At 38.8% G+C, this 25,578-nt stretch overlaps 1 protein-coding gene across 8 annotated transcripts in view; it reads right to left on the bottom strand.

The window, feature by feature from the left end:
- GTF2I (general transcription factor IIi) overlaps nt 1–25,578 on the bottom strand; it is a 102,438-nt gene that overhangs the window by 7,829 nt on the left and 69,031 nt on the right. For all 8 annotated transcript variants that reach the window (XM_045543158.1, XM_045543163.1, XM_045543160.1 and 5 more), the window contains 14 exons: nt 24,069–24,252; nt 21,116–21,174; nt 20,272–20,343; nt 16,296–16,479; nt 15,195–15,253; nt 11,981–12,052; nt 10,578–10,761; nt 9,898–9,956; nt 9,438–9,512; nt 2,595–2,696; nt 2,082–2,147; nt 1,718–1,901; nt 713–768; nt 71–151 (listed from right to left, as the gene is read on the bottom strand). In XM_045543158.1, the coding sequence (XP_045399114.1) occupies nt 71–151; nt 713–768; nt 1,718–1,901; nt 2,082–2,147; nt 2,595–2,696; nt 9,438–9,512; nt 9,898–9,956; nt 10,578–10,761; nt 11,981–12,052; nt 15,195–15,253; nt 16,296–16,479; nt 20,272–20,343; nt 21,116–21,174; nt 24,069–24,252 (1,437 nt within the window). The remainder of the gene's footprint in view (nt 1–70; nt 152–712; nt 769–1,717; nt 1,902–2,081; nt 2,148–2,594; nt 2,697–9,437; nt 9,513–9,897; nt 9,957–10,577; nt 10,762–11,980; nt 12,053–15,194; nt 15,254–16,295; nt 16,480–20,271; nt 20,344–21,115; nt 21,175–24,068; nt 24,253–25,578) is intronic.

Genomic DNA, 25,578 nt, shown 5'->3' with positions numbered 1-25,578 from the left:
ATCTGTATTAAGAAAGTCTGAAAAAACTGAAGAGACCCTACAAACTATGATAAAGGCGCAGAAATCATACCTGGAATTGTCACCTGAATGATGTTAAGATCTTCAACACCTGATGCAGTAGTATTAACATTGGGTGATGAATTTATTTTTCCTTAAAATACAAATTTAAAATTAGAGTTTGTAGTAAAAAAAAAAAAAAAGGCAAAATCTTCTCTAAGAATCAGGGAGCTAAAGGCTTACAATCCAGACTATATGAGACAGTATTTTGCCTCAACCTTGGTTCAGGGTTGTTTCTTCTCAGGGTATGTTTTGTAATTTTAATAGGATGTTAAGCTTCCTGAAAGACTGTTTTTTTCACCGTTTTGCTCTTCCACCACTACTGCAAATGCATTTCTTTCCTTCTTATTTTTTTTGAGACAGGATCATGCCCTGTTGCCCGGGCTACAGTGCAGTGGTATATCCTCAAAGCTCACTGCAACCTCAAACTCCTTGGCTCAAGTGATCTACTCAGCATCTTAGCTGGGACCACAGCTGTGAACCATCACGTCTGGCTGATTTTTCTGTTTTTTTGTAGCGACAGGGTCTCGCTGTGTTGCTCAGGCTGGTCTTGAACTCCTGGCCTCCCAAAGTGCTAGGATTACAGGCGTGAGTCACCGTGCCCAGTCCTGCAAAACATGTCTAACAGCTTGTTTTCTAGAGCAAAGACACTCACTTGGAGGGCTCTTGGAGGAGGTGCTCTCCTTAATTGCCGTTTCAAACATTTCTGGCCTAGAAACAAAAGAGAAAAAATAAAAAATCTGTGCTAACCCAATAACAAAGCTAACAGTGAATCTCAAATAAGCAAAAGATTTAAAAAACAGTAATTCTTTAAGTATATATTTAATTTTTAATAATGGAAGAATAGAAATAAAATGGTTGTCTAAAGGAATACATCCAAAAAGACAAATTCTAATTGTGATGTTAACATCCATCCTACCCCTTTCTAGGCACCCCCCTTCCTCACACTAGTTTTACTGACATCTTCTTCCCAAGGTTAGGCTGTATCCTGAAAAAAATCAGTGCCAGACTTGGGAAGGGAAACACAAGGCGAGCTGTGAAAACCAGCAGTCTCTCACTCAGAAGCAGAACCAAAAGCCTTAACTGCTGCCAACTCTCCACAGACCTGGCCAAAAGCATAAAAGGTGGTCATTATGCTCAGCAAGGCCAGCGTTGATTATTTGACAGATACCTGGGTGACTCAAAAGTAAGCCTTACACCAAGTAAATAAAACCTAAAATTCATTTCAATTAATTTCAAATAATTATTATCAGTATATATTTTTAATTTTCAATTACTACCTATTTTGATTATTAGCCCAATTCATAGATGTTCCAGCAAATACAGGAGAAATTTAAAATATTCTTTAAGTTGAGAAAAGGAAAGGTATTTAGAAAACTGAACCTCTGCTTAGATTCCAGCAGCATCCACCAGTAATAACACGACTGTGGGTAGATGTAGCGGTAGGAAGTTATTACCTCTCTGGGATGCTAGGCCTTCCTTCTCTTCTTTTAACTGATTAGGGAAAATTTAAAACATATGCAAAAGTACAGCTTAAAAAAGAGCTTTTTTGACTCTAGAGCTAATTTAGCCCTGCCATTAATGAGAACCCAGGTTCCCACCTCCCAGTGGCAAACAGTATCAATTCATGGCCCGACCGGTTTCATTTTAATTTACTTACTTTTTAATGATGAACTTAATTTTGGCTTTGTTTCGGAGGATCTTCTCCAGCCTTGGAATGCCGAAAGTAGACGGTCTCCGGAACGGCACGCCCTCAGGTAAGCCTTCCACGTAGAAGTCTTCCGGGAAAGACTCGAATAACGCAAACGGCACCTTCACCGCTTGTTTAAGGCCAAGAGCTTCACCTGTAAAACAGCCGCACACGCAGGACAGAATATGGGAGGCATGATGAAATTCAGCCTCAAAAAGCCAAACATTTCAAATGATAATAACATTTAAATGTTAAATATTCCACTCTGCTTCTTTTTTCTACTTATAAAAAAACTACCTCATATTTTAACAATAATGTTTCAAAATAAACTTACCGCATTTTTCATTGAAAAGATTTTCAACTTTCTGTTTTAGGTCTGTGATTTTGGCATTCCAGGCCTCTGCATAAAAACACAACATAGATAAACTGTAATACTTTCCAAGAAACATTCACAAGGGCAGGAATTTTTCATCTTATTTTATTGTGCACCTTTAAGTACAAAGTATAAAACACAAATGAAAACCCCTCAAAATCATCCCCTCAAAATTATAGGGTCTACCACATACCAGCTATGGTTCTAAGTATTTTAAAAGACTTAATATTTATAATCCTTATAATAACACTATGATGCAGAAGTAATGTTATCACCATTCCGCACATAAGGAAAACAGGTCAGAGTTATAAAGTAGTAAGTAGCCTCAGATTTGAACCCAGAAGTCTGTGCTTTTAATCTTTGAGATACATACTGACTAACCAAATAAAAAAACAATTCACCTGGTAAAATAAAGCACTATTCATTTCTTTTATTTAAAATGATGACATAAAGAAAAATAAAATGCATATTTACCAAAGGAAAATTCTCTCCCTCGAGGCTTGAAGGGAACATTAGAACCATTAGTCTGGGTAGGGGTTCGAACAGCTGAGGTTTGAGGATTGTTGTTATTAGGGCCTGAAAGAGAATTAAAAAAAAATCATAATCAACACATATTTAATTATGCTTAAGCACTACTTGTGGCTTCTCCAGGACACACTCTAAGTCCAGCCTGTGCTGGAAAACAAACCTAAGTTCAAATGAACGTGGGCATTCCCACTGGTTCCAGACCTCCATCCAGCTTCCCATTTCCAGTTCTACACTCTGCGAAACCATTTCCACCCAAAAGACAACCAGCTTTCTGGCTGATCTAAGATACTGCAAACCCAATGCTTCACCATGCCCTTTTGGAACCATCTAACTTTTGGCTATCTCTGTTTGCTTACATAGTTTTCCTTTAACCCTTGAACATAAACACAACTTTAGGTATCACTATCCCTACTATTAAGCTTTCCTTTGGATTTTCAAGTGGCTCTGACTTATGCTTTTATTGAATTCTTAACACAACTTAGAAATAATGTCATAGTTTATCAGTTGTTTTCTATGAAATGAAAGTGAGTATTAATTCCAGTTATGCATATAAACCCCAGAACTTGAAGTTTTTTATGTGGGAACAGCTAATGCTTATGAACAGTAAGCATTTTAATCTAAAGTAAGCTATTTTTAACAGTATGAACAAAGGAGCCAAGATATTGTAAAACTAAAGAGAAGTTTCATCTGAATTCTTTGGAGTATAACCAACATTCTTAAGATACATCCTGAAACTTCCAACTTCCCGATTTGTAGAAATGTTTTGTGGGCTCTAGGCTTTCACCTCAATCGCCTGTGGGGTGAGTATCTACTTCCAATGCCTACCTTCACATAAATGAGTTCTGCTTCATTAACAGTTTTTGCAGAATACTATTACTAGCTAACCGTGCATACTGGCCACTGTGCCAAGCACGCTATATGTAGTCACTGGTTGACTCCTCACAGGCAGTACTGCTGCCACATCCACTTTAACTACGGAGGAGGTGGCCAACAGGGCTATGTGACTTGGCGTTAATTATGCTACGTGGTGGAGCTGGGATGCCGACCTGCAGAGTTTGGCTCCTCAGTACTCTCTAACATACTGTGGACAAGAATTGCATGAACCATTTCATAAATCTGAGCAAGTGATGGCAAACACACAGCACACCATTCCCTACAAAATGTCAAGCCTCAGCATTCTAGTCTTTATTCAAAAACTCCTAAATAACAACCACAGCTTCCTTAGATAGAATAGTAATGAAAGCAAGGGTCCCTGGACCAGTTAGCTGTCACACCCTGGTTTACCTGGCAGGTGTATCCACACAGATCAATCAGAACATTCCACAACCACAGTTTTAGAAAAGGCCACTAAGGTTACCCAACTAACATTCCCGCCTAAGCTCCCGGCTCACGAAGCAAACTTTCAGTCACAAGTGGGCAAGAACAGAAGAAACGTGGTCAGATGACACAACTGAGTTCACGGGAAAATCTTATTCTTACATTAAATTAATAAACTGGCATTCTGGTTTATACTTATGTGAGGAAACAATATACATCCATTAGGACGGCTAAATTAAAAAGAATACCAATACTGAGTACCATGAGGATATGAGGCCATTGGAATCCTCACGTTCCAGGTAGGAGTGTAAAGTATAAGCACTCTGGAAAACTGTTAGGCAGGTTTTTTAAAAGTCAAAACCCGGTGACTGTACTCCTAAATACCCACCAAAGAGAAGGAAAGCCTATGCCACACTTTGTGCACGAAGGTTCACGGCATGTTTACTAGTCAACGACTTGAAAATACAAACATCCATTAACAAATAAATGTATAAGCAAAATGTGGTCAATCGACACAAGGGAAGAACACTCAGCAATAAAAGGAAATACTGAAATATGTAACAACAAAGATACATCTAAAAACATTATGTTGAGCAAAAGAAGCCAACTAAAAAAGAGTACATACACCATTATTCCATTTATATGAAATTCTAGAATAGGCCAGAGTAACCTATGGAAACAAAAACCAGACCAAGGCTTGCCCACAGCCAGGGGAGGGCAGGAGCGGCTGCTGAGGAATGTGGAGCCTCCGGCTGTTGGAGAGGTTCTGTACGTAAACTTGAGTGGTGGTGCAGGGGTGCAAACAGTTTTCAGAACTCAAGGTGTACAGCTAAAATGGGTGCATTCTGCTGCATAAAAATTATACCTAAAAATATTTTTCAAGTAATGAGAAATTCCAGTTATAAACATGTATAATTTGAAAGAGATTTATTAATAAGAGAAAAGGTATGTCCCTTCTATCACTAACTTCTGGACAAAAATGTCCTGGACTTGGACAAAACTCTACTTAAAACACCTCAAAGTACTCACAACTATGTTATGGTATTTTAACGAATACAAAGTAAATTCAGAGTCCATTTGTAGCACTGGTTAGACAATACGTAGCTAACATAAAGCTCTGTCTATTACAGGACAAAGCCTTCCGTCTGCGGCACAGGCTTAGCAATATAAAGCTCTTCACGGCTCATGTGAAGGCAAGTCTAAACCATTCTTCATTCACCGTTGCTGACCTAAGTGCTTTTCTTTTGAATCAGAAACCAAAACTACAGAGGAAAAGTACAAGTACACAGAGTGGGGATTTAACCTGAGGATGGTATTTTCTCCAATTTGGAAACACACTGTCTTGTGTGACAAATGGGTTCACTGCCCAACCCAAAGGCCACTCCTACCTTGTCTCCCTTGCTTGCTCCACTGCAAAGCAAGAAAAGCTAAATATTTGCATTTCCACGCAAAATTGTTCTAGATAACATATTTATTTATATTTAATAATTCAAACTTCAAAAAGCTAAACAGAATTTTAAAATATGACCCCACAAAATGTCATATATGAATGTTCATATTAGTATTATTATTCATAACAGTGAAAATGTGGAAACCCAAATGTCCATGAAGTGATGTGTGAATAAAGAAAATGTGGCCTATTCATACCACGGAAAGCTCTTTATTAATACAAAGAAATGGACATCCATCATCACGATGGCTATTATCAAAAAAAAAAAACCCACAGAAAATAAGAAGTATTGGCAAGTTTGTGAAGAAACTAGAACCCTTATGCAATGCTGTGGAAAATGGCATGGTGGCTTCTCAAAAAATTAAGTATAGAATTATCAAATGATCCAGCAATTCCACTTCTAGGTACATACCCAAAAGAAATGAAAGTGGGGACTACAGCAGATTTTTGTGCTCCTAAGCTCAGGACAGCATTATTCACAACAGCCGAACGGTAGCTGCCGGGCACTGGGAGGAGGAGAATGTGTCCTCAGTGTTTCATGGGGACAGAGTTTCAGCTGGGGAAGATGAAAAAGTTCTGGAGATGTACAGTGGTGATGGCTGCACAAGAATGTGAACGTACTTAATGCCACAGAACTGTACAAAAATGGTTAAAATGGTAAATTTTATGTCATGTATGTTTAGCCAAAAAATTTCTTTTTTTTTGAGACAGTCTTATTCTGTTGCCCGGGCTAGAGTGCTGTGGGGTCAGCCCAGCTCACAGCAGACTCCTGGGCTCAGGTAATCCTCCTGCCTCAGCCTCCCAAGTAGCTGGGACTACAGGCGCTTACCACCACACACGGCTAATTTTTTTGTTTCTATTTTTAGTTGCCCAGCTAATTTTTTCTATTTTTAGTAGAGACAGGGTCTCGCTCTTGCTCAGGCTGGTCTCCAACTCCTGGCCTCAAGCAATCCTCACACCTCGGCCTCCCAGAGCGCTAGGATTACAGGTATGAACCTCTCCACCCGGCCTCGCCACAATTTTTTAAAACATTGGGGAGGGAATAAGGGAGTATGAGGTACAGGCTACAACAACATAGATGAATCTTGAAAATACATGCTAAAGGAAGTACGCCAGACGCGAGGGACCAAATATTGTACAAATCCACTCATCTCACAAAGGCTATGCCACATGTCGTACAATTCTACTTATACAAAATATCCCAACTAGGCAGAAATTTATGGTCACCAGTGGCTGGGTGGTGGGGGAAGGTGGGGAGTGACTATTAATGGGTATGAGTTTCTTTCTGGATGATGAAAATGTTCCTGAATTAGTGGTGACAACTACATAACATTATTAATATTCTAAACACCAAGGAATCATGTATTTTAAAATGATGAATTATATGTGAATGACACCTGAATTTGTCTAAAAAAAAAAAAAAGAGTTAAATACTATGCTTATGCCCATTGTACAGACGTGCAAACTGAAGAACAGAGAGTTTAAGGAATTTTCCTAAGTGGTAGAGCCTGGATTTGAATCCAATCACTCTGGTCTCAGAATCTATACTAAAATTTATTACTTTAAATTCATCTTTTTTTTTTTTTAAGCAAGAACCTTGAGCAAAAATCGGCTAGGAGATTCTAGCAAGGCATGTTGCTTTTCCTGACACAGGGTACAGGCAGGGCTGATGCTGCACTTCCTTTGCCTTGAATGATGATGAGGGCTCCATCAGTCACCATGCACCCATAAAGGAAAGACTAAGAGAATCAAAGAAGCCAGTCTTACCATCTTTTTGTTGCTGTTGAAGACAGGGTCTTGCTCTGTCACCCAGGCAGGAGTGCAGTGGTGCAATCACAGCCTACTTACTGTAGCCTCCAACTCCTGGACTCAAGTGATCCTCCCACCTCAGTTTCCCAAGTAGCTATGACTACAGGCGCATTGCCGCCACGCCCAGCTAATTTTTTTAAAAAAATTTTTTATAGACATGGGGTGTCTTTATGTTGCCCAGGCTGATCTCAAACTCCTGGCCTCAAGTCATCCCCCCCGCCCCTCCCAGAGCAGGGGGATTACAGATGTGAGCTACATACCCGGCTCGAGCTCTCTTCTTCAGAGCTTCACACCACTGTCTTATGCCACCCTTACTGCTTTTGCAGATATATCACCGAATGATAAACACCTTCTTCACTGCCTCTTAACCTAAGCATGTGTTATTCAGCTTTGTGACTGGCTTGTCTCCACACTGTTCCCCCCTTTCCTTCTGAACTTGTTCGCTGTCTTCCTTGTGCCAATCATTCCCTCTAGAACATAGATTACTTGTCACCACCACTTGGACTTTACTGATCAGCACTGTCACTCACGTTGGTCTCCTCTATCAGGAAGGGACCTCCTGTGGCTCTGCCTGGCTAAATTCTGCTCTCCCAGCAAGGTCTAATTTACATGTAGTCTTCTCAACACAGTCCCTATCGCCTCAGAAGTAACCCTCACTTTTTTATGTAGTGTTACTGTTCACATTGGTCAAATCTCTACAGATTCAGGTCCAGGTTTGTCTGGTTATGCATTATCTTTTTGCTAAAGAAAACAAAACAAAACAAAACAAAAAACACCACATGTACTTTACAAGTAGCTCCTTCAGGAAAGGATGGCAGCTTGTGTATAAATAAAGGACTGAATGTATTTTTAATTCTTGGCATTTCTGAACAGAGATAGTTCATGTGGTGGATGGTGTCTGTAAGTTGCTCAAGGCTGCCTGTTGCTTTCAGGTGAGGAAACAGGTTCTCTACACGAGGTAACTGCGCCACTAAACAGCAGCACTGCTAACGTTTATTACCAAACTTGAAACCTAAGACCTAGAGAAATATCCTAAGGCAGTTATTTCCTTCTGTACTTAAGAAGAGACAAGAAGAAATATCCACACTCAACAGCTGGTTGAGGACTGTCTACGGTATTATATGAAGTATTTTAATAGTGTGAACCTGAAAAGTTGAAAATCCTGCAGACCCAATGGGTGTGGAGAGAAGAAGGTTAATCTGAGCATGTAGCAGAACTACTTTAACCCAAGGTACTGCTATTTAAAACCACCCCTAAACTTTCTTCCTGAAAGGAGCAGGAAAAATGAAGAGGGAGAAAAAAAGATGAGAAAAAAATTCCATGTTACTCTGCACCCTTACTTTCGTATTAGGAAAGAAAAGCATTTTAGGGATTTTCTTCATCAATTTATGATCCATGAAAGGAGGGCCTTGCTTGCTAGCGAAGTAACAGAAACATTATTAACTCACAGTTTTTCAATAAGGGCTAAAATCCATCATATGAGCTTTCTCCCTCTCCCCCCTCCCTCCCTGACAGGCACTCCTGCCAGGTCCACTTTCACAGCATCTGAAAAGAGCCCAATACACAGAAAGGAAATGTAAATCTTTCTCTTTACATTCTCCCAAAACTGCAGTTTTAGAATTTGCTTTTCACAGCCCAGAAGAGTTCCAGTAGGCACAGTGGGGGGTGGTGGGGGGGAATTGTGAGCTACAGGCCTCAGTTCCTGTCCTGGGGGCAGAGTCAATGAGGAGACCACAATCATCAGCGATAAGCCCGTCTCCAAAGGGAAGAAGGCAGCCAGAGAGAAGAGGTGGATGCAGCAGTGCCCTGTTAATTTGGTTACAGCCATAAATCATCTTCACCCTGTTTCAACTCCTAAATCAAAGGCCTGAATACCTGGTTCTCTCTGTCGACATTATCTCCCTCTTTTTCACTTCTCTGTTGGCTCTTTTTTTTGGAAGAAGTAAAACAGACTTTTCTTCTTTCCACCCTAATCCTTGTCTGGAGAAATCATTCTCAAAACCTGCCTGCACCAAGCTTGCACCCTAACAATCATGTTATCTGTTTTCAGGTAGAGGTTTTCAAAATTTCAATTAGAAACATTCAGAAATTTAGCTTTATCACAGGTAGCTATTCATATGTAAACCTAGGGTTTTTTTGTAAAAGCTCATTTACATAAAAATACAGGTAGTGAACTGAAGAATCAAAAGGTGATGCCAGGAGATGGCCCCTACCTTCCACAGTGACCTCAATTTCAGGAACCTTTGAATTACTCCCAGGGCTGCGTGGTCTTTTGGGGGACTGCAATGCTGTGAAAAAAGCACATAATTACTTTTGTATGTTGTAAAAAAAATAAATACAGAAGGGGATGCTTGATAAAAGCAGAGTATTACAATTCATACAGTTTGGCTCTTTTCAAAGAAACCTGAAGAATTAAACTGGTAGTGTAATCCTCCACATGGTTTCAACAAAGCTGTGGAAACATGAATGAAGGAGGATTGCACACATGAAATTCTCAATGAAACGTTTAAAAGAAAAAAAGAGGTCCCCTAAATAAAATAACCTTAAAAAGCAAAGACACAAACTGAAAGATCCACAAAGACATTGGCCAATGATTCAGCATGACTTAAGTAATGTTGATAAAGAATGTTTTAATGCACTGAAATATACTAAAGAGTATACATAATCTCTTACCTTTAGTGTTTATTTTACTAGCCATTCCAGGAGGCAAGTAGGAAACAACTAGTTCAGGTCTAGAAAGAAAACCAAGAAATATTACAGTAGCCACTACAGCAGGGTATTCACAGCTAGTAAAAACAGTCATAACCAGTGTTTCTTATAAAAGCGTTTACAGAATCATCCTGTAATGCAATGAGAATTCCTATCATTATGGACAAAAAACCTGACTTTCCCTTCCCATCACTATCTGATAAAAAGAATAAATGATTTTTTTCAAGAAAATGAAAACTAACACTAGTTTATTTTCTTCAACCACTGAAATTCTGGAGAAATGTACTTAAGAAACTCAATCACTGACATGTAGTTGCTCACAACCTTGACCAGGAATAACAGAACAGATAACAATCAACATTTTAAACTTCCATTCACGAATTTAGGAATACTAAGAGACACTATAGTGTCTCTAAACACTACTGGGTGGCAGTTGTTACTTTTCTCCTTGTACTGATGAAGGACAGGACAGAGTATCTGCTGAGGCAACAGACAATGTCAGGACGGTAGCTCAGAGCTAGGCTTTTCCATCAAGGACTTCAAAATCATACCTGTCACTTTTGGCTGGGAAAAAAAAAAACTAACAGGCATATAATTTTATTTTTTTAGTTCCAGAAATGACTACAATGGAAAACAGAACTTACTTTTTAACAACAAACTTGATTTTATTACTCCCACGGACAATCCTTTCAAGTCGTGGAATTCCAAACCAGGTAGGGCTTCTAAAGGGAATTCCTTCAGGTAAGCCTTCTACATAAAGGAACTCCGGATTTGATTCAAACACAGGATATGGTACTTTTACTGCCTCAGTGAGTCCAAGAGCTTGAGCTGAAAGTATAAGAGAACATAACTTATGAAAGATAAAATTTTACACCGACCAGCTTTTATTTGTGTCTGCATTCTCAAACAAGTTATGTACAAGTTCCCTATAATCTAGCAATATCCACATATATTGAAGGCATTTTGCTTAGCATATTGGGCAAATTTGAAGAACAAGCCTTAAAAAATAAGTACTTTTAAGAGGAACATTTTAACACTTTAAATCAAAAGGATAGTTATGTTATTAGTCAAAATGATCCCTGTGCTCTGGGCAGAACTGAACCAAGGCCATTTCACACAGCAATGGCGCCTACCCAGCCTTTGTTATCATCTAGATGCAAGCTGGCTATTTACAGACAGGAGCTGTGTGTGCTGCATCCAAGCAGAACTCATTAAGTTAGAGTGATCAGAGGCAGAGTAATCAAGATTCCTGATCTGGGACACAAAATGTCAACACCAGGTATTACAATAATGGACAGGTAGGCCCCGGGAATACTGCTATCACTCCCCACTCCTTACTTCCTTTTCCATGACAGATACACCCAATCAACTGAAACACTTTCTTGCTGAGCCTCCTCAGAATCCTTCTCAAGACAGCGCTCCAGGAAACCGCTGTCAACAAATCTAAGTTGAAACAAATGGTGAAACCTATTTGCCACACCCGTGTCAGCCAGACAGAAGCACAGACAATGGAACTAGATGCACCCGACTCCTCCCTTCCTCTCCCATTGAGATATATGAGAAAACTAAATCCACGAGAAACGCAGCAATTTGCTTGGTTTCAGTAGTGAGTTTAGTAGTAGAAATAAACTAAAACCCACGTTCTGGGACCTTTTTTGAGACAGAGTCTCACTTTGTTGCCCGGGCTAGAGTGAATGCCGTGGCGTCAGCCTAGCTCACAGCAACCTCAAACTCCTGGGCTTAAGCGATCCTACTGCCTCAGCCTCCCGAGTAGCTGGGACTACAGGCATGCGCCACCATGCCCGGCTAATTTTTTTTTTTTTTTATATATATATATATATATATATATATATATACTTTTAGTTGTCCAGATAATTTCCTTCTATTTTTAGTAGAGACAGGGTCTCGCTCAGGCTGGTCTTGAACTCCTGACCTCGAGTGATCCACCCGCCTCGGCCTCACAGAGGGCTAGGATTACAGGCGTGAGCCACCGCGCCCGGCCCATTCGTGTTTTTAAAATAAAACCTAACCACTGTATTTTACTTACCAAATTTCAAATTAAAAATCTCTTCCACTTGCTTCCGTAGCTTGGTAATTCTGACATTCCAATCCTCTTTGACTGGAAAGCAAAAATAAATCTAATTAATGATGTTATTTATTGGCAATGACACAAATTAGACTGGATTTCAGGACCAGAATGTAGATACTCATCTTTCCAGTAATTCTCTTAATTTGATTATGTTTAAAAACAAAAACTCTGGGTCTTAAGGGAAAAAATAATTTTCTGTACTTGTCAAATATCAAAAGAACTGCAGGGAGAAAATTAAAATTTAAGTTCACAGTATAAATATGGAAAAATTTGTTTATATGAAAGATTGCTCAAAATTTGTAGTTCTCATACATTCCTCCTTGTATATCAGGAAACTGGGAGACCACAGCTGGGAGACCACCTATGAAAGGCCTAAGGGCTGCCACACCAGGTTCAGCAAGTACAACTTGACTTTTACTTGTTTGCTGTACAGGCAGTCCTTGTTTTATCTAACACGTTTGCCAAGAAATTCACATAAAACAAAACTTCACTAATCAAAGCAAGTTTCCCCATTAGAAATAAATGGTAAAGCAATCAGGGAGATGTCACTCAACCTTACTCACATCTACAATCTGGTTTCTTTTTCTACCCATTATTTATGAGACAACCATTACATTTTAAATGTAACAAAAATAAAGAAAAAAACAACAAGCTACTATAAAAGACTTGTAGAATGTCACTTACTTGGCCAGGAGCTATGGATGTAGAGGATGGAGGTGGACTTGGGGACAATGGAGGATGATCAGAGTTATTGGATAATGACAAGAGGGAAAGGGAGAAAGAGAAAATGGTAGAGGGAGTGGAAAAATCACTTAAGTGAGGGAGTCATCTGTGTTTGCTGACAAAGGCAGTGGAAAAGGTTGGAGAAGTTCTGAAAATACTGCTACAGGTTGGCGGCTTCAGAAAATCTTTTTAACATTTCCTTTACCTTAAAAGAAAACCTAGCGTCTGAGGGGTTTAGTATAAGTTGCTTTCCCCCTCTGGACTTCACAGTAGTCCAACCATTCAGCCAGAGATAACTTGGGTATGAACCAAACTTGAGTGACTACTAACAACGACATCTAGACTCTCCTTCTGTAAGGTCACTTCTGTTAACTTGCTGCTCGGCCAACTCTTCTGCCCACCTCCCATCTCCAGCATTTGCTACACCAACGTGCACAATGCCCCTCACATCGCACCTCCGCATTCCTCCCCTTCAAAGCCCCATCACCTGCCACACTATACAACCTTCTTCCATGTGACACCCATCTTTCACCAAACTGGGGACGAAGTACACCCAAGCAGCAATTCCTGACTTGAATTATCCCATCAAGAGATTCAAGCCTGGTCCACTGGAAGCCCAAGTAAGGTTTCATTGGAATGAAGAATCTACAGCCTTTAACTCTTTCCAAGGTCTTTTATGAATGGTAGAAAGTCAAGTGTTGTTAATGATTGGGAAAATCGAGATTCTCCTTGTGATGATAGGCCTTTAACCTCCACCTGAAGACAGCAGATGAGGTACTGCTTGATTGCTTGTCTTTGGTGCCTGCATATTCTTTAAATAGCACATGTTTAGCACTCTCGGGTTTTGCAGTCACTATTACAATTGCCCCTAATCAAAACAGTGATCACATTCATCACAACCTTGAATTTGAGCTTTGTCTTAAGAAATGAAGACTTCTACAGGCATTCATGATGTTCAGACTAATCCACTCTAAAGATCTACCTTCAAGAATATTCTTCTTTCTCCATTAATTAATTCCCTTAGCAAACAATATGTCACTTCCAATCTTCAATGCCATCACCAATACTTATCAAAAGCATGCTGAGGGGTGCGCCTCTGAGTTAAGCACTGATTTATCTGTTCCACTGCAGGACTCCCAACACAAGATAATTCTGTTTCTCAATCACTTTTCCTGTCACCATACACACAGAATCTATTTGGCATACTGACTGACCTTCAATAGCTGTCACCAGGTACACTGGGAGCTGAAGGAGCAGTATTTTAGCAGGACACACTCATAAACCCAACTCACACACTAGCTCATTGCACACATCGGAACAACTAGTACACACCCAAGGTTCATACTCGATTCCAAACACTTGTTTCCTGGCAACATCAAACTTCACACTGCAGGGTTCTTGGCAAAAGAAGTCCCTTGGGTGGATCTACAAATCACAGTCACTTATTCTGACATTATGCAACGGTGAACAAAAAGACGGGAAAGAAAGAAAGGCACACAGAGAGGCCAGGCGCGGCTCAGGCCTATAATCCCAGCACTCTGGGAGGGCGAGGCGGGAGGATTGCTCGAGGTCAGGAGTTTGAGACCAGCCTGAGCAAGAGCGAGACCCTGTCTCTACTAGAACTAGAAAGAAATGATCTGGACAGCTAAAAATATATAGTAAAAATTAGCCGGGCATGGTGGCACATGCCTGTAGTCCCAGCTACTCGGGAGGCTGAGGCAGGAGGATTGCTTGAACCCAGGAGTTTGACGTTGCTGTGAGCTAGGCTGACGCCACGGCACTTTAGCTTGGGCAATAGAGTGAGACTGTCTCAAAACAAACAAACAACAACAACAACAAAAAACTCAAAACCTTTCATTCAAGTAACACTTCTTTTTCTATAAGGCTAAGATATCAGTGTTATGTATCAGTGTATAATTACAGTATTTGTCATTTTAAGAACAGGGTGCATCTGAAGAAAGATTAAGGTCTAAATGTGTATTGTCCAACATGGTAGCTACCAGCCCTTAGCAGCTAAAACGTGGCTGGGTGGAACTGAGCTGTGCTGTAAGCATAAAACATACACCAGATTGTCAAACAAAGAATATACAGGTATAAAATAAAGAATGTAAAATACTTCATCATTTATTTATAATGATTATAGGTTGAAACACACAAATCTGGCTACTAGAAAATATAGAATTAGCCATGTGGCTTACATCTTGTAGCATACACTATATTCCTATTTGACAGTATGGGTCTAAATTCAAAGCTTGAGTTATCCTAAGCTGTTCATACTGATAAACCAAGGAGTGCCTGTGTTGAGCTTCCACAAAAGATTTTTTTGGGGAAGGAAGGGAGGAAGAAGGAGGTCCACAGCTTTAAAAGATTAAATTTAAAAAAAAACAAAACATAAAGCTTAAAAATCATAGATCTAAGCTTTTAAAAAACGATTTCACGACTGTTTTACCTGGTGTGTTCGTTCTTGGCTGAGTAACTTCAGTTGTGCTGTGAGTCAGAAGTTCTGGTCTGTAGAAATACGGTTGACGTTAGCAATAGAGGATTTAGGAACAATTCAGAGGACTCCCCCACACAGCTGTGTACTGCCAAATATTCCTAAATATGGTCCATTCTGCCTGCACTTGCAGTGAAAAAAAATCATTTTGGTGACTCCAGTTTATTCTGAAAATAGCAATTTTTAAATATTTTGGTGGGACTACCTAGATGCCTTCAAAGGTATTTTATACTTAAATGTGCAGAAACTTCACTTTCCCCCCCAAACCAACTCAAAAATCTTAGATGAATTCTCCCACCATATAGCTAGAAATAGCTAGCTGTATCACCTTAAATATTTCCTCTCCTTTTTAACTCTCAGTCCCAACAAATATACACAAACACACAATCCTCAGTCATCAGTCAGCAAGATCCCATCCCTTCAACATTCCGTCCGTGAGTATTAAAGATGTACAGCCTTCTATTCCTATTCCCTGCACCCAAATTACTCACTCTGATACCTTCAAAAACAAAGCCAGAATAATCTTGCAAAAATGCAAATGCAAATCATTTTAAGAGGAATCTGCTTTGAGAACTTTTAATGACTGCCACTTCTTTGGCAGGATCTAAGGCCTTTCTCCACTTGGCCACTTGAGTCTGTCTATCCTGACTTGGAGTCACATCACACTCACGTGGCATCACTCACGCCACGCAGAATGAATTAGTTATGTGAACATGCGAGCATATCTGACACCTCCTCACCCCCACTTACATTATCTTATTTATTTGAAATGCCTTTCCTCTACTCTGAATGCACAACAGACCCATCTAGATGTGTTACTGTCACCGTCTTGCCTGAAAATGCTTAATAACACTTTATTGCGTTTACCTTTGTATTAAACCTCCCAAGGACAGGGTTCCCATTAGACCCAATTTTGCATATTTGATGCTTACACTATGTAATGCCTTAATTTTAAATACAGACAGGAAGTCCTAATTTGAGGAGAATAAAAGGTTCATCTTCATCAAATAAATCTTTTCTTAGAGAACACATTGTTCCTGCAGATTATAATCTTACCTTTTAATAACAAATTTAATTCGATTGCCCACTTGAATGATTTTCTCCAGCCTTGGGATTCCATACCATGAGGGACTTCTAAAAGGAATGTTTTCTGGTAGTCCTTCCACATACAGATCATTAGGATGTGCCTCAAATTTTTGGTACGGTACAGCCTTGGCTTCAGTGCTTCCCAAGGCTTCAGCTGAACAAAATCAATGCAATTCAGGAGACTAAGTTTGTGCTAAAATCATATTTTAGTACAATCCAAAGCAAGGTGCATGTCAATTTTTAAAAATGGAAATACTCTGGAAACATATTTATTAACTATTGAAATAGGCTTAATAGAGCAAAGGCAAGTATCAGTGACCCATAATCAATAGCTAGATTTTGGTGGATTCAAGGGTCCCAGTCCTAAGACAATCTTAATAGTTCTAAGATCTTTAAATAAGGACAGACAATAAACACAACCTAAATAGTAATTTTTCAAGTATCCGAAGCAGACTTTTGCTACTGTTTGATGACCATAAACAACCCTCTTTCACTGGCTGCTGCACACTGGTGAATTTCAGGCTGTCCTTTCATCTGCACTGCACCCTCGAGCTCAATGTTCTTTATCGCCTACTTGCAAGCCTGCTGTTGTAAAAGGAAACAACTTTCCACAAAGAATTCAAGGAATGGGAAATAAAAATAGTAACCAGAGGCTGGTATAGATTAAATGAGGCATAACAACCAGAGTTAATGCATGAATTTTGTTTGGATACAGATTCAAAGCAAAATTTTTCAGATAAATGAGGAAACTCGATTGAGGAATGCATATGAGCCAATACCAAAAAACCTGTTAATTTTGTCAGGTATAAAAATGACAGTGACTGTGTAAGAAAATGGTGATGCTGTTCAGTGATGCACAATGAAAAGATAAAACGATATGAGGCCTGTGATTTGCTTTGTAATATTCCTGCAAAGTGAAAAACAGGAAAAGGGATAAATGAACAAAATGTGGGAGGAGTCTTAATGATGACAGAAACTGAGTAATGGGTACTTCCGTGTTCGTTATACTATTTTCTCTACTTGGGAACAGGTCTAATAGAGCATATTTATGATCATAGCTGTTAAAATAAATATGCCCATAAAAAATAACACTAAAGGGTTAGAGGCTTTCAGAGTCACATCTGGGAGTGATATTAAGTGTAATCTTTCTCTTAAATTTATCAAAAAAAAATAAACCTAATTCTAACAAACTTTCTATAAAATAAAAAAAGGATGGACTGCTAGAGTTGAGAAAGAGAAGTTACAGAAAGAGGTGGAGGCCAGCTGCAGCACTTGCTCATCCAGTGATCAGTGTGGCCTCACCAGTAAACAACCTTCTGCCTCCAAAGTTTCCTTACTCTACTTAATTCTTTCCCAGACCAGGTAACATTAAGTATCTATTTACTTACTAAACACGTTTCCCTAGCAGAATGAATGCTCCAGAACAAACGGGGGCAGGGCATGGTCTTCTGCACTGCCAGTCACAGCACCTGACACACAGGTGTCCACAGGTATCAAATGACTGAAAGATCATGCTGTTGGAAGTAGTGAATATTTCCTCAATAGCTGGAGTGGTTAATAGCTAAGGAGAATCTAAGGTTTCCTCTCTCCCCTTCAGGAACTTTAAAGAAAGTAGCAATACTCTATATTAAAGTAGCTACATTCCTAGACCCATCTAAAGCCTTAAGCACTAACAAAAAGAGCCAGCTCTTTACTGTTTGTAAGTAACAATTACTAAACTCTAAACCTATTTTTATGATAAAACACCAAAGTATTTTCCACTGCCCACTTTTTCTTTCTGTGAGCAAACTAACTCCCCAGCAGCTTTCCATCTGGAAAAAGCCTGTTTGGTGAGCACTGACGATGCTGCCAGGTTTGGCTGATTCCTTTCCAATTTCCAGAACAAAACAAGAGGGCAAAGTTGATAAACTGTTCATGCTGATACTCATTCTTTTTTTTTTTTTTTTTTTTTTGAGACAGAGTCTCACTTTGTTTCCCCGGGCTAGAGTGAGTGCCGTGGCATCAGCCTAGCTCACAGCTACCTCAAACTCCTGGGCTTAAGCGATCCTCCTGCCTCAGCCTCCCAAGTAGCTGGGACTACAGGCATGCGCCACTATGCCCAGCTAATTTTTTCTATATATATTTTTAGTTGTCCAGATAATTTTTATTTCTATTTTTAGTAGAGACGGGGCTCAGGCTGGTCTCGAACTCCTGACCTCGAGCGATCCACCCGCCTCGGCCTCCCAAAGGGCTAGGATTACAGGCGTGAGCCACCATGCCCGGCCCTTTTTTTTTTTTTTTTCTGAGACAGAGTCTTACCCTGTTCCCAGGCTAGAGTGCCGTGGCATCAGCCTAGCTCACAGCAACCTCAAACTCCTGGACTCAAGCAATCTTCCTGCCTCAATCTCCCAAGTAGCTGGGACTACAGGCATGCGCCACTATGCCCGGCTAATTTTTCTATAGCTATCCATATAATTTCTTTCTATTTTTAGTAGAGACAGGGTCTCACTCTTGCTCAGGCTGGTCTCGAACTCCTGAACTCAATCTGCCCGCCTCGGCCTCTCAGAGTGCTAGGACTACAGGCATGAGCCACCGCGCCCAGCCCAAATACTCATTCTAATATGTCACTTACTCATGAATCATAATGACATTATGTTGGCATCTCTAATTACATACAATGTTAATCACTTGTATTTTACTAAATGTCTAGGAAATATAATGATTTTAAAAGTGGGAGCTCAGTCAGGTGCAGTGGCTCACACCTGTAATCCCAGCACTTTGGGAGGCTGAGGCGGGACAAGGATTGCTTGAGGCCAGTTCTATCTAGACCAGCCTGAGCAACAAACAAGACCCTGTCTCTACAAAAAAACAAAAACAAAAAAATTAGCTGGCCACGGTGGCTTGAACTGTAGTCCCAGCTACTCAGGAGACTAAGGCAGGAGAATCACTTGAGTCCAGGAATTTGAGGTTGCAGTGAGCTATGACAATGATGCTGCACTCCAGCCCAGTGACAGAGTGAGGCTTTGTCTCAAAACAAACAAACAAATAAAAATGCTGACCAGGACATGTGATGAGGTATCAGACAGTCAGGATAATACAAAGGTCTGTATGAAGAGGAACTTCCGGGGTCGGGAACTAAGAGTTACCAGGACATAGACAATATATTATTGTTAAGATGTGGGACGGAATGAGCTATCTGCGGAGAAAGCACAGTAAGAAAACAGAAAGAGGGCTGGGGACTAGCTCTGGACTAGCGTTCCCATGTGTGAGGAGGGCACGAGGGGAGCAGGCAGCCAGAGACTGAAAATGAGATAGGAACGAGACAGGAAGAAGCCAGTCAAACAATTTTTGAAATTTTTGAAAATTTCCATAAAAAGTTTAAAAAGAGGGGAAGGGGAGGAGGGAAAGGAGAGGGAGGAGGAAGATAAGGAGGAAGAAAAGAGGACAACAACATAGAATTCTACTGAGAAGCAGGATAAAATCAAGGGAGAGAGTGACTTTGGGTGACAAAAGATGTTACTGTGATAAACCAAACCTAAGAATTTTAAGTGTTTATGAAGTGTGGAAGAAGTAAGATAAAACAGACAGCAAGGGCAAGGCTGCAACCTCAGATAGTCCCGGCGGCTGCTACGTAAGCACGCCTTCACTCCGGAATGGCACACCAGCATCGTTAAAGGCCCAGAGAGAAAAAGACTCCAAAATTGTGAAATGCCCTCAACTGTATAAAACCCTAAATTGTATAGAAAATTACTCAGTAAAGGTTACATAGGGGTTTCATTACCCTCGTCTCTGCCATCTTGTAGAGGATTACAAGTTTTTATAATAAGTACATATTAAAAACCAATAAGAAAACTGGAGGTGAGTCATATTCATTGTATTTATAATACCTTCCTAAGGTAAAATAAAAATTTTAAAGATATTATTCAGTAATATACTTTAGTTGAGGGGTAAAACACATCAGACTTACCAAACTTTTTGCAGAAAAGCTGATCTACCATCTTTCTTAATTTAGTGATTCTGGCGTACCACTCTTCCTTGACTGTAAGAATAACAAATACACAAATACTCTCAATTCTATGGCTTTAATAACTTATGCTATTAAATATTACGATTATAAAATAGGCAGTATTATGTTTCCTTTTCTTGTGACTAGAATTATTTCTAAGATTTCAGAATGTGTTACTAAAATAGTGCTAACATTGAACAAAAAGAATAAGCATCAAACAAAGTTCATTAAAGTTAGAAAATAGCAAAAGTCAGTGTACTCAGCAACAGCAGGGAGTTTCGCTATGATGACTTTAGGGATATGACCGTACTGGCAATTCTCCCATTACACCTCTTCTACAAACCCTGATCTAAATCCCATTTTCTTATGTCCCCATCCCACTCCACTCCAGAGCAAAACCAGGCAATAAAATAATGTTTGTATGTATAATGTATAACATACATTTGATGAATAATTATTTAATTGACTAATGTAGAATAACTACTTTACATTCAATACGCTATTCAATACCTTAGGCCAGATAACAAATGCTGCATCTCAAAAGCAGAAAAAACATGGCTCTTTTAGTTCTATCTATCTAGAAATATGATATTTACATTTATTTACAACAGGTTAATAAAAAAATGAGTTTATATTTCTGTAGTATTAGAAATCTGACAATGTAAATTTTCCTGTAATGCCATATAATTAATAGTTAAAGCATATTCTTTCATGTGGAAGGAAACATAAAGAGGAAATCCATGTTCCTTTGAGAGGTGAATAATTATTATAATAATGTTCTAATTTGACACAAGACTAGAACTACCTCCAGAAGCTGGTTTATCAAGCTGTAAATCTTCACGTGTTGAATTCAGAAGTTCATGTCTGAAAGGTAAAAATAAGTACTAAATATTCACTAGGCAATATTAAGTAAAGTAATAACCCCTAATTCACATTTAATATTTAGTCACCAAAGCCAGTTTTAAAAAGACAATACTGGCCAGGCGTGGTGGCTCTTGGCTCACGCCTGTAATCCTAGCACTCTGGGAGGTGGGAGGATTGCTTGAGGGCAGGAGTTCAAGACCAGCCTGAGCAAGAGCGAGGACTGGTCTCTACTAAAAATAGAAAAAATTAGCTGGGCATGGTGGCTGATGCCTGTAGGCCCAGCTACTTGGGAGGCTGAGGCAGGAGGATTGCTTGAACCCAAGAGTCTGAGGTTGCTGTGAGCTAGGCTGATGCCACAGCACTCTAGCACAGGCGACACAGTGAGACTTCAAAAAAAAAAAAAAAAAACCACATGGACCTTTAGGGAATGGCTAAAAAAATCCATTCTTGCTAAACGTAAAAGATGGATTCCCATAAATGAGTATACTGAAAATACTTGAAACAGGATATGGCAAGCATAAACGACCCTGTGATAAGTTCAAGTCCAAATGTTTGGATGTTACTTAAACATCCAAATACACACCAAAGTTATATGTGCTTTTAAGATTAGCAAACATGAACAAAACCTACAAAATAATTTATATAGTTTCCTTAGATATTTTGTTTTTAAAAAATAAATTTCAAAACTTCTAGTGAGTTAAAAAACAAGCACATTAATAAAACAGTACAAAAGAGTTCTTAAAACAATGTATCAGTGTGTTGGGGGTAGAGGGATCTTATTTACGGTGCTTGGCTAGTGTCAAGCTTTCAGAAGTCCATTTTGTATACTATTCAATTTCCTGGGAGACCACTAAGACTTTACAATGTGTCTAAAAATATATATCTGTAAAACAACTTGTTCTGTGTAGGGCAGCTTACCCATCATCTTGAGGGATCTTTTTTATCTTTAGTTAAATCTTAAAAGATCCTGTCATTCTTCTATTTACTATTGATACAAAGGCAACTTTGCTTGGTTCTAACAGTTATCAAGGTGGTTGTTAATTTCCCCGTTCTCTCAATCCCAGTAGCACCAGACCATCACCAGAGTGATGAAGGTGAACACTGTGCAAATGAAACGACTATCATTCTACTACTGCTATTCAGTTCACTGTACACAATTCAAGGCTATGTCAGTAAACTCTTTAAAATTCTGTTACAATATGCACACGACTCAAAAAAGACTCACTCCTTAAAGAGGGGCTTAAAAATGAAAGTTACGTATTTCTGAAGTGAATCTACCCCCACTCCCTGGGGGGCAAGTTCTGCTCGGTCTAAACCCAGCGTGCTGGTGCCCTTCCCTCACCTGGGCCTGGGTTAGGAACGAGCACTTGACATATTCTAACTAGACAAGTACGGCCACATTCTAAGGTTTTTGGCCACATCCTAAGGTTTTCTTGCTTTGAGACTCTCTTTCCTAGATGTGTCTAGCTGTGAGGCCTGGATCCTTTGCATCCAGTGCGCAACTAGTTTAAGGAAACTATTACATAAGTACCTGGACAGAAGAGTCTGGAGGAGACACAGAGCCTTAGCACCACAGCTGCCACTATCCCGCCTCTGACCTCCTTGCCGTCTGACGTAGTATCTTACTGTATTAGGCCAATTTGAGTAAGACTTTTGTTACCTACTGCTGGAGACATTCCAACTGCTGCCTACCGTTTTCCATGTCACGTGTGGCCGACTACAGAATATGAGACCCAAATAATTTTTCTTTAGAACTTGGAAAGAATTGCTTGATAGAGTTGCAGCATCCATTACTGCTTGAAGAGAGTTTATTATCAGGATGATTTTCATCCTTTATGAATGACCTGGAACCTAATGATTCATAACTCTCTCTGCAACCTAGTGATTTTTTTATCATTAGAGTACTAAAACTTCATGAAGTGTGACTAGGTACGTATCTTCCCTTTCTGGTCATTCACCCTAGTTGGCATGTTCAAAGCAGAAGACTTGCATCTTTTTGTAGCCTTAGAAAATAACTGTTATTCATTTTTAATATTTTCCTTCTCTTTTCTCTTTAAGGAAACTCCTATTAGTCAGATGTCACTAGATGAGGACTCAATATCCTTTCTCATGTCCCACATGTTCTATCTTCATTGCAATCTACCAAACTGACAATCTTCTAAGTCCTACCATTTAAAATTTTAGTTTAGCGATTATGTTTTCTATTTTCCTAGACAATTATTCTCCAGTTGTTTCCTTTTACAAGAATATCTAATACTTGTTTTATGGCTATAATAGATTCACTTATATATGCATTTGCTGAAATCTGTTAATAAATGCCCTTCTAGTTTTTTGAACCTTTACTGTTATTTGATATAATCTTAGGAAAAATATGAGAATGGGTGATGTGGCTGCCATTTTGACATGAAGTCCAATTCTGATGGCTGTACTTGGTTTTTAAAAACAAAATAAAAAGAACTCCGTGACACATGTTTAAAGTCAATGCTAAGAAATTTACACCACATCGCTTAGTTTTTCTTTCCATTCTAACTTCCACTGTTTCTTTTATTTTTAATTATACACTCATATTCGCATACATGCTTTAAAAATTTCAGACCTAAAAACAAAATATACATACAACCTTCTTTAGCAAACTCAGCAGAAAATTATAAAAGAAAATGATAGCTACAAGCCAATCACGTATGGGCAGTGTTCATGTTCCAAAAGCCAACTCTGGCATGACTGACACCATCTTGGACCCACATGAACTAAAAAGTAGAAAATAAAAATATGTATAACTCCAACTTAAATGCAGCCTTAGTGGTTAATGAATTTTTGTGAACAATAAAAAGATGCACTAATCAGAACAAAGACAGAAGTCCAAGAGGAATTCAACAAGGGTACAAGAGTCTTACTTCTTAATCACAAAACGAATCCTTTCCTTTGCAAGTAATATTCTCTCAAGGCGAGGAATTCCATACGTAGATGGCCTTCTAAAAGGAATTCCTTCAGGAAGTCCTTCTACATAAAGATCTTCAACATGAGACTGGAAAAGAGGGTATGGGATCGTCACCGGACCTTTGGCTTTTATAGCTTGAGCTTTAAGGATAAAAAGAGAAAGGGATATCATTTAAGCACAGTTTGGAAAAGAATAATTGACTATGTATTGCTCTTTAATTTTCATACTTTGATCTTTACTTCTGTTACTGTAATTGAATCAAAAGAAAAACAGTACATAAGAACTAAAAAGAAAACCAAAGATGCCAGTAATCTGTTTTATCAAAGTGATAAAAAGTGAAATAAATATACCATTACTTTAAAGCAATATAGATATAACCAGCCTTTCTAGTGAAATATGAACCACATTATGAATCCAGAAAAATATATCAGTTAATATTAGCTAATACATATATTATACAGAAGAGAAATAATTAAAAAACATAAACATTAGTGTAACCATTATTGAACTTATAAAATAATTTATTTTAAATAACAGAAGCAGAAGATTTTTCTGAATTGCAAATTTCTGTTAACATTTATTTACCCAAAAGTAAAATAATACAACAGCCGTAAAAAGTAAAAAGCATGGTGAGTATCAACAATCAAGGCAATTACCATTAATATTGCTTTGAAATTATAAAATGTGAAGGTTGTTCTAATAATTTCACAATGATTGGTAAACATTATTTGTTTTCTTACATGCAAAATAATCTAATAAAACATCATCACAACATAAGTCCAAAAACAAACTTTGCTTCACTTTATGAAAGAGGCACTGAAACTTATAAAACTATTGTAATAGTAAATTATTTTTTATTCAGAATACTACTAAATTAAGAAGATAATAAAAATATAAATAGCAGGCATTTTTATGTATTTACGTGCCAGGTATTATGTGAAGCACTTTACTATCTTATCAAATTTTCAGGATAGAGCTTCAGGTCTCATGAGCACAAAAGAGGATACCAATACTCAAACGGGAAAAGAAACATGGCCAGGCACCCTGTCCCCATAGTCTGTGATCTGATCACCATGTGACAGTGCTTCCTCCACATGCTTTACTGTGCTTTGAAATGAACCACTTTAAAAAAAAAAGAAAGCAAAAAGGGCAAACTATTTCGAAGTGGGAGAAACACTAAGAGAACCTTGAATAAGTAACTAAAAACACTATGGAAAAGTTATTTAATTCACTAGTAAATTTACTCTAATTCTAGATTTTCACTGAGGGTAGGTTATTATTCAAGATAAAGTAAGAAACATTCATTTCAAGTTTGTTAAAGTAAATATTATCAATATGATTTATCGTGTTTAAAACTTCACTTAAAGTTCAGTTAAAATTCTGTGTATTGGACCAGGCGCGGTGGCTCACGCCTGTAATCCTAGCACTCTGGGAGGCCGAGGTGGGTGGATCGCTCAAGGTCAGGA

This window comes from Lemur catta, chromosome 2 (assembly GCF_020740605.2).
Source record: "Lemur catta isolate mLemCat1 chromosome 2, mLemCat1.pri, whole genome shotgun sequence".
Classification (NCBI taxonomy): Eukaryota; Metazoa; Chordata; class Mammalia; order Primates; family Lemuridae; genus Lemur; species Lemur catta.
The sequence above is the reverse complement of the archived record's forward strand: the minus strand, read 5'-3'. Positions and strand labels throughout refer to the sequence as shown.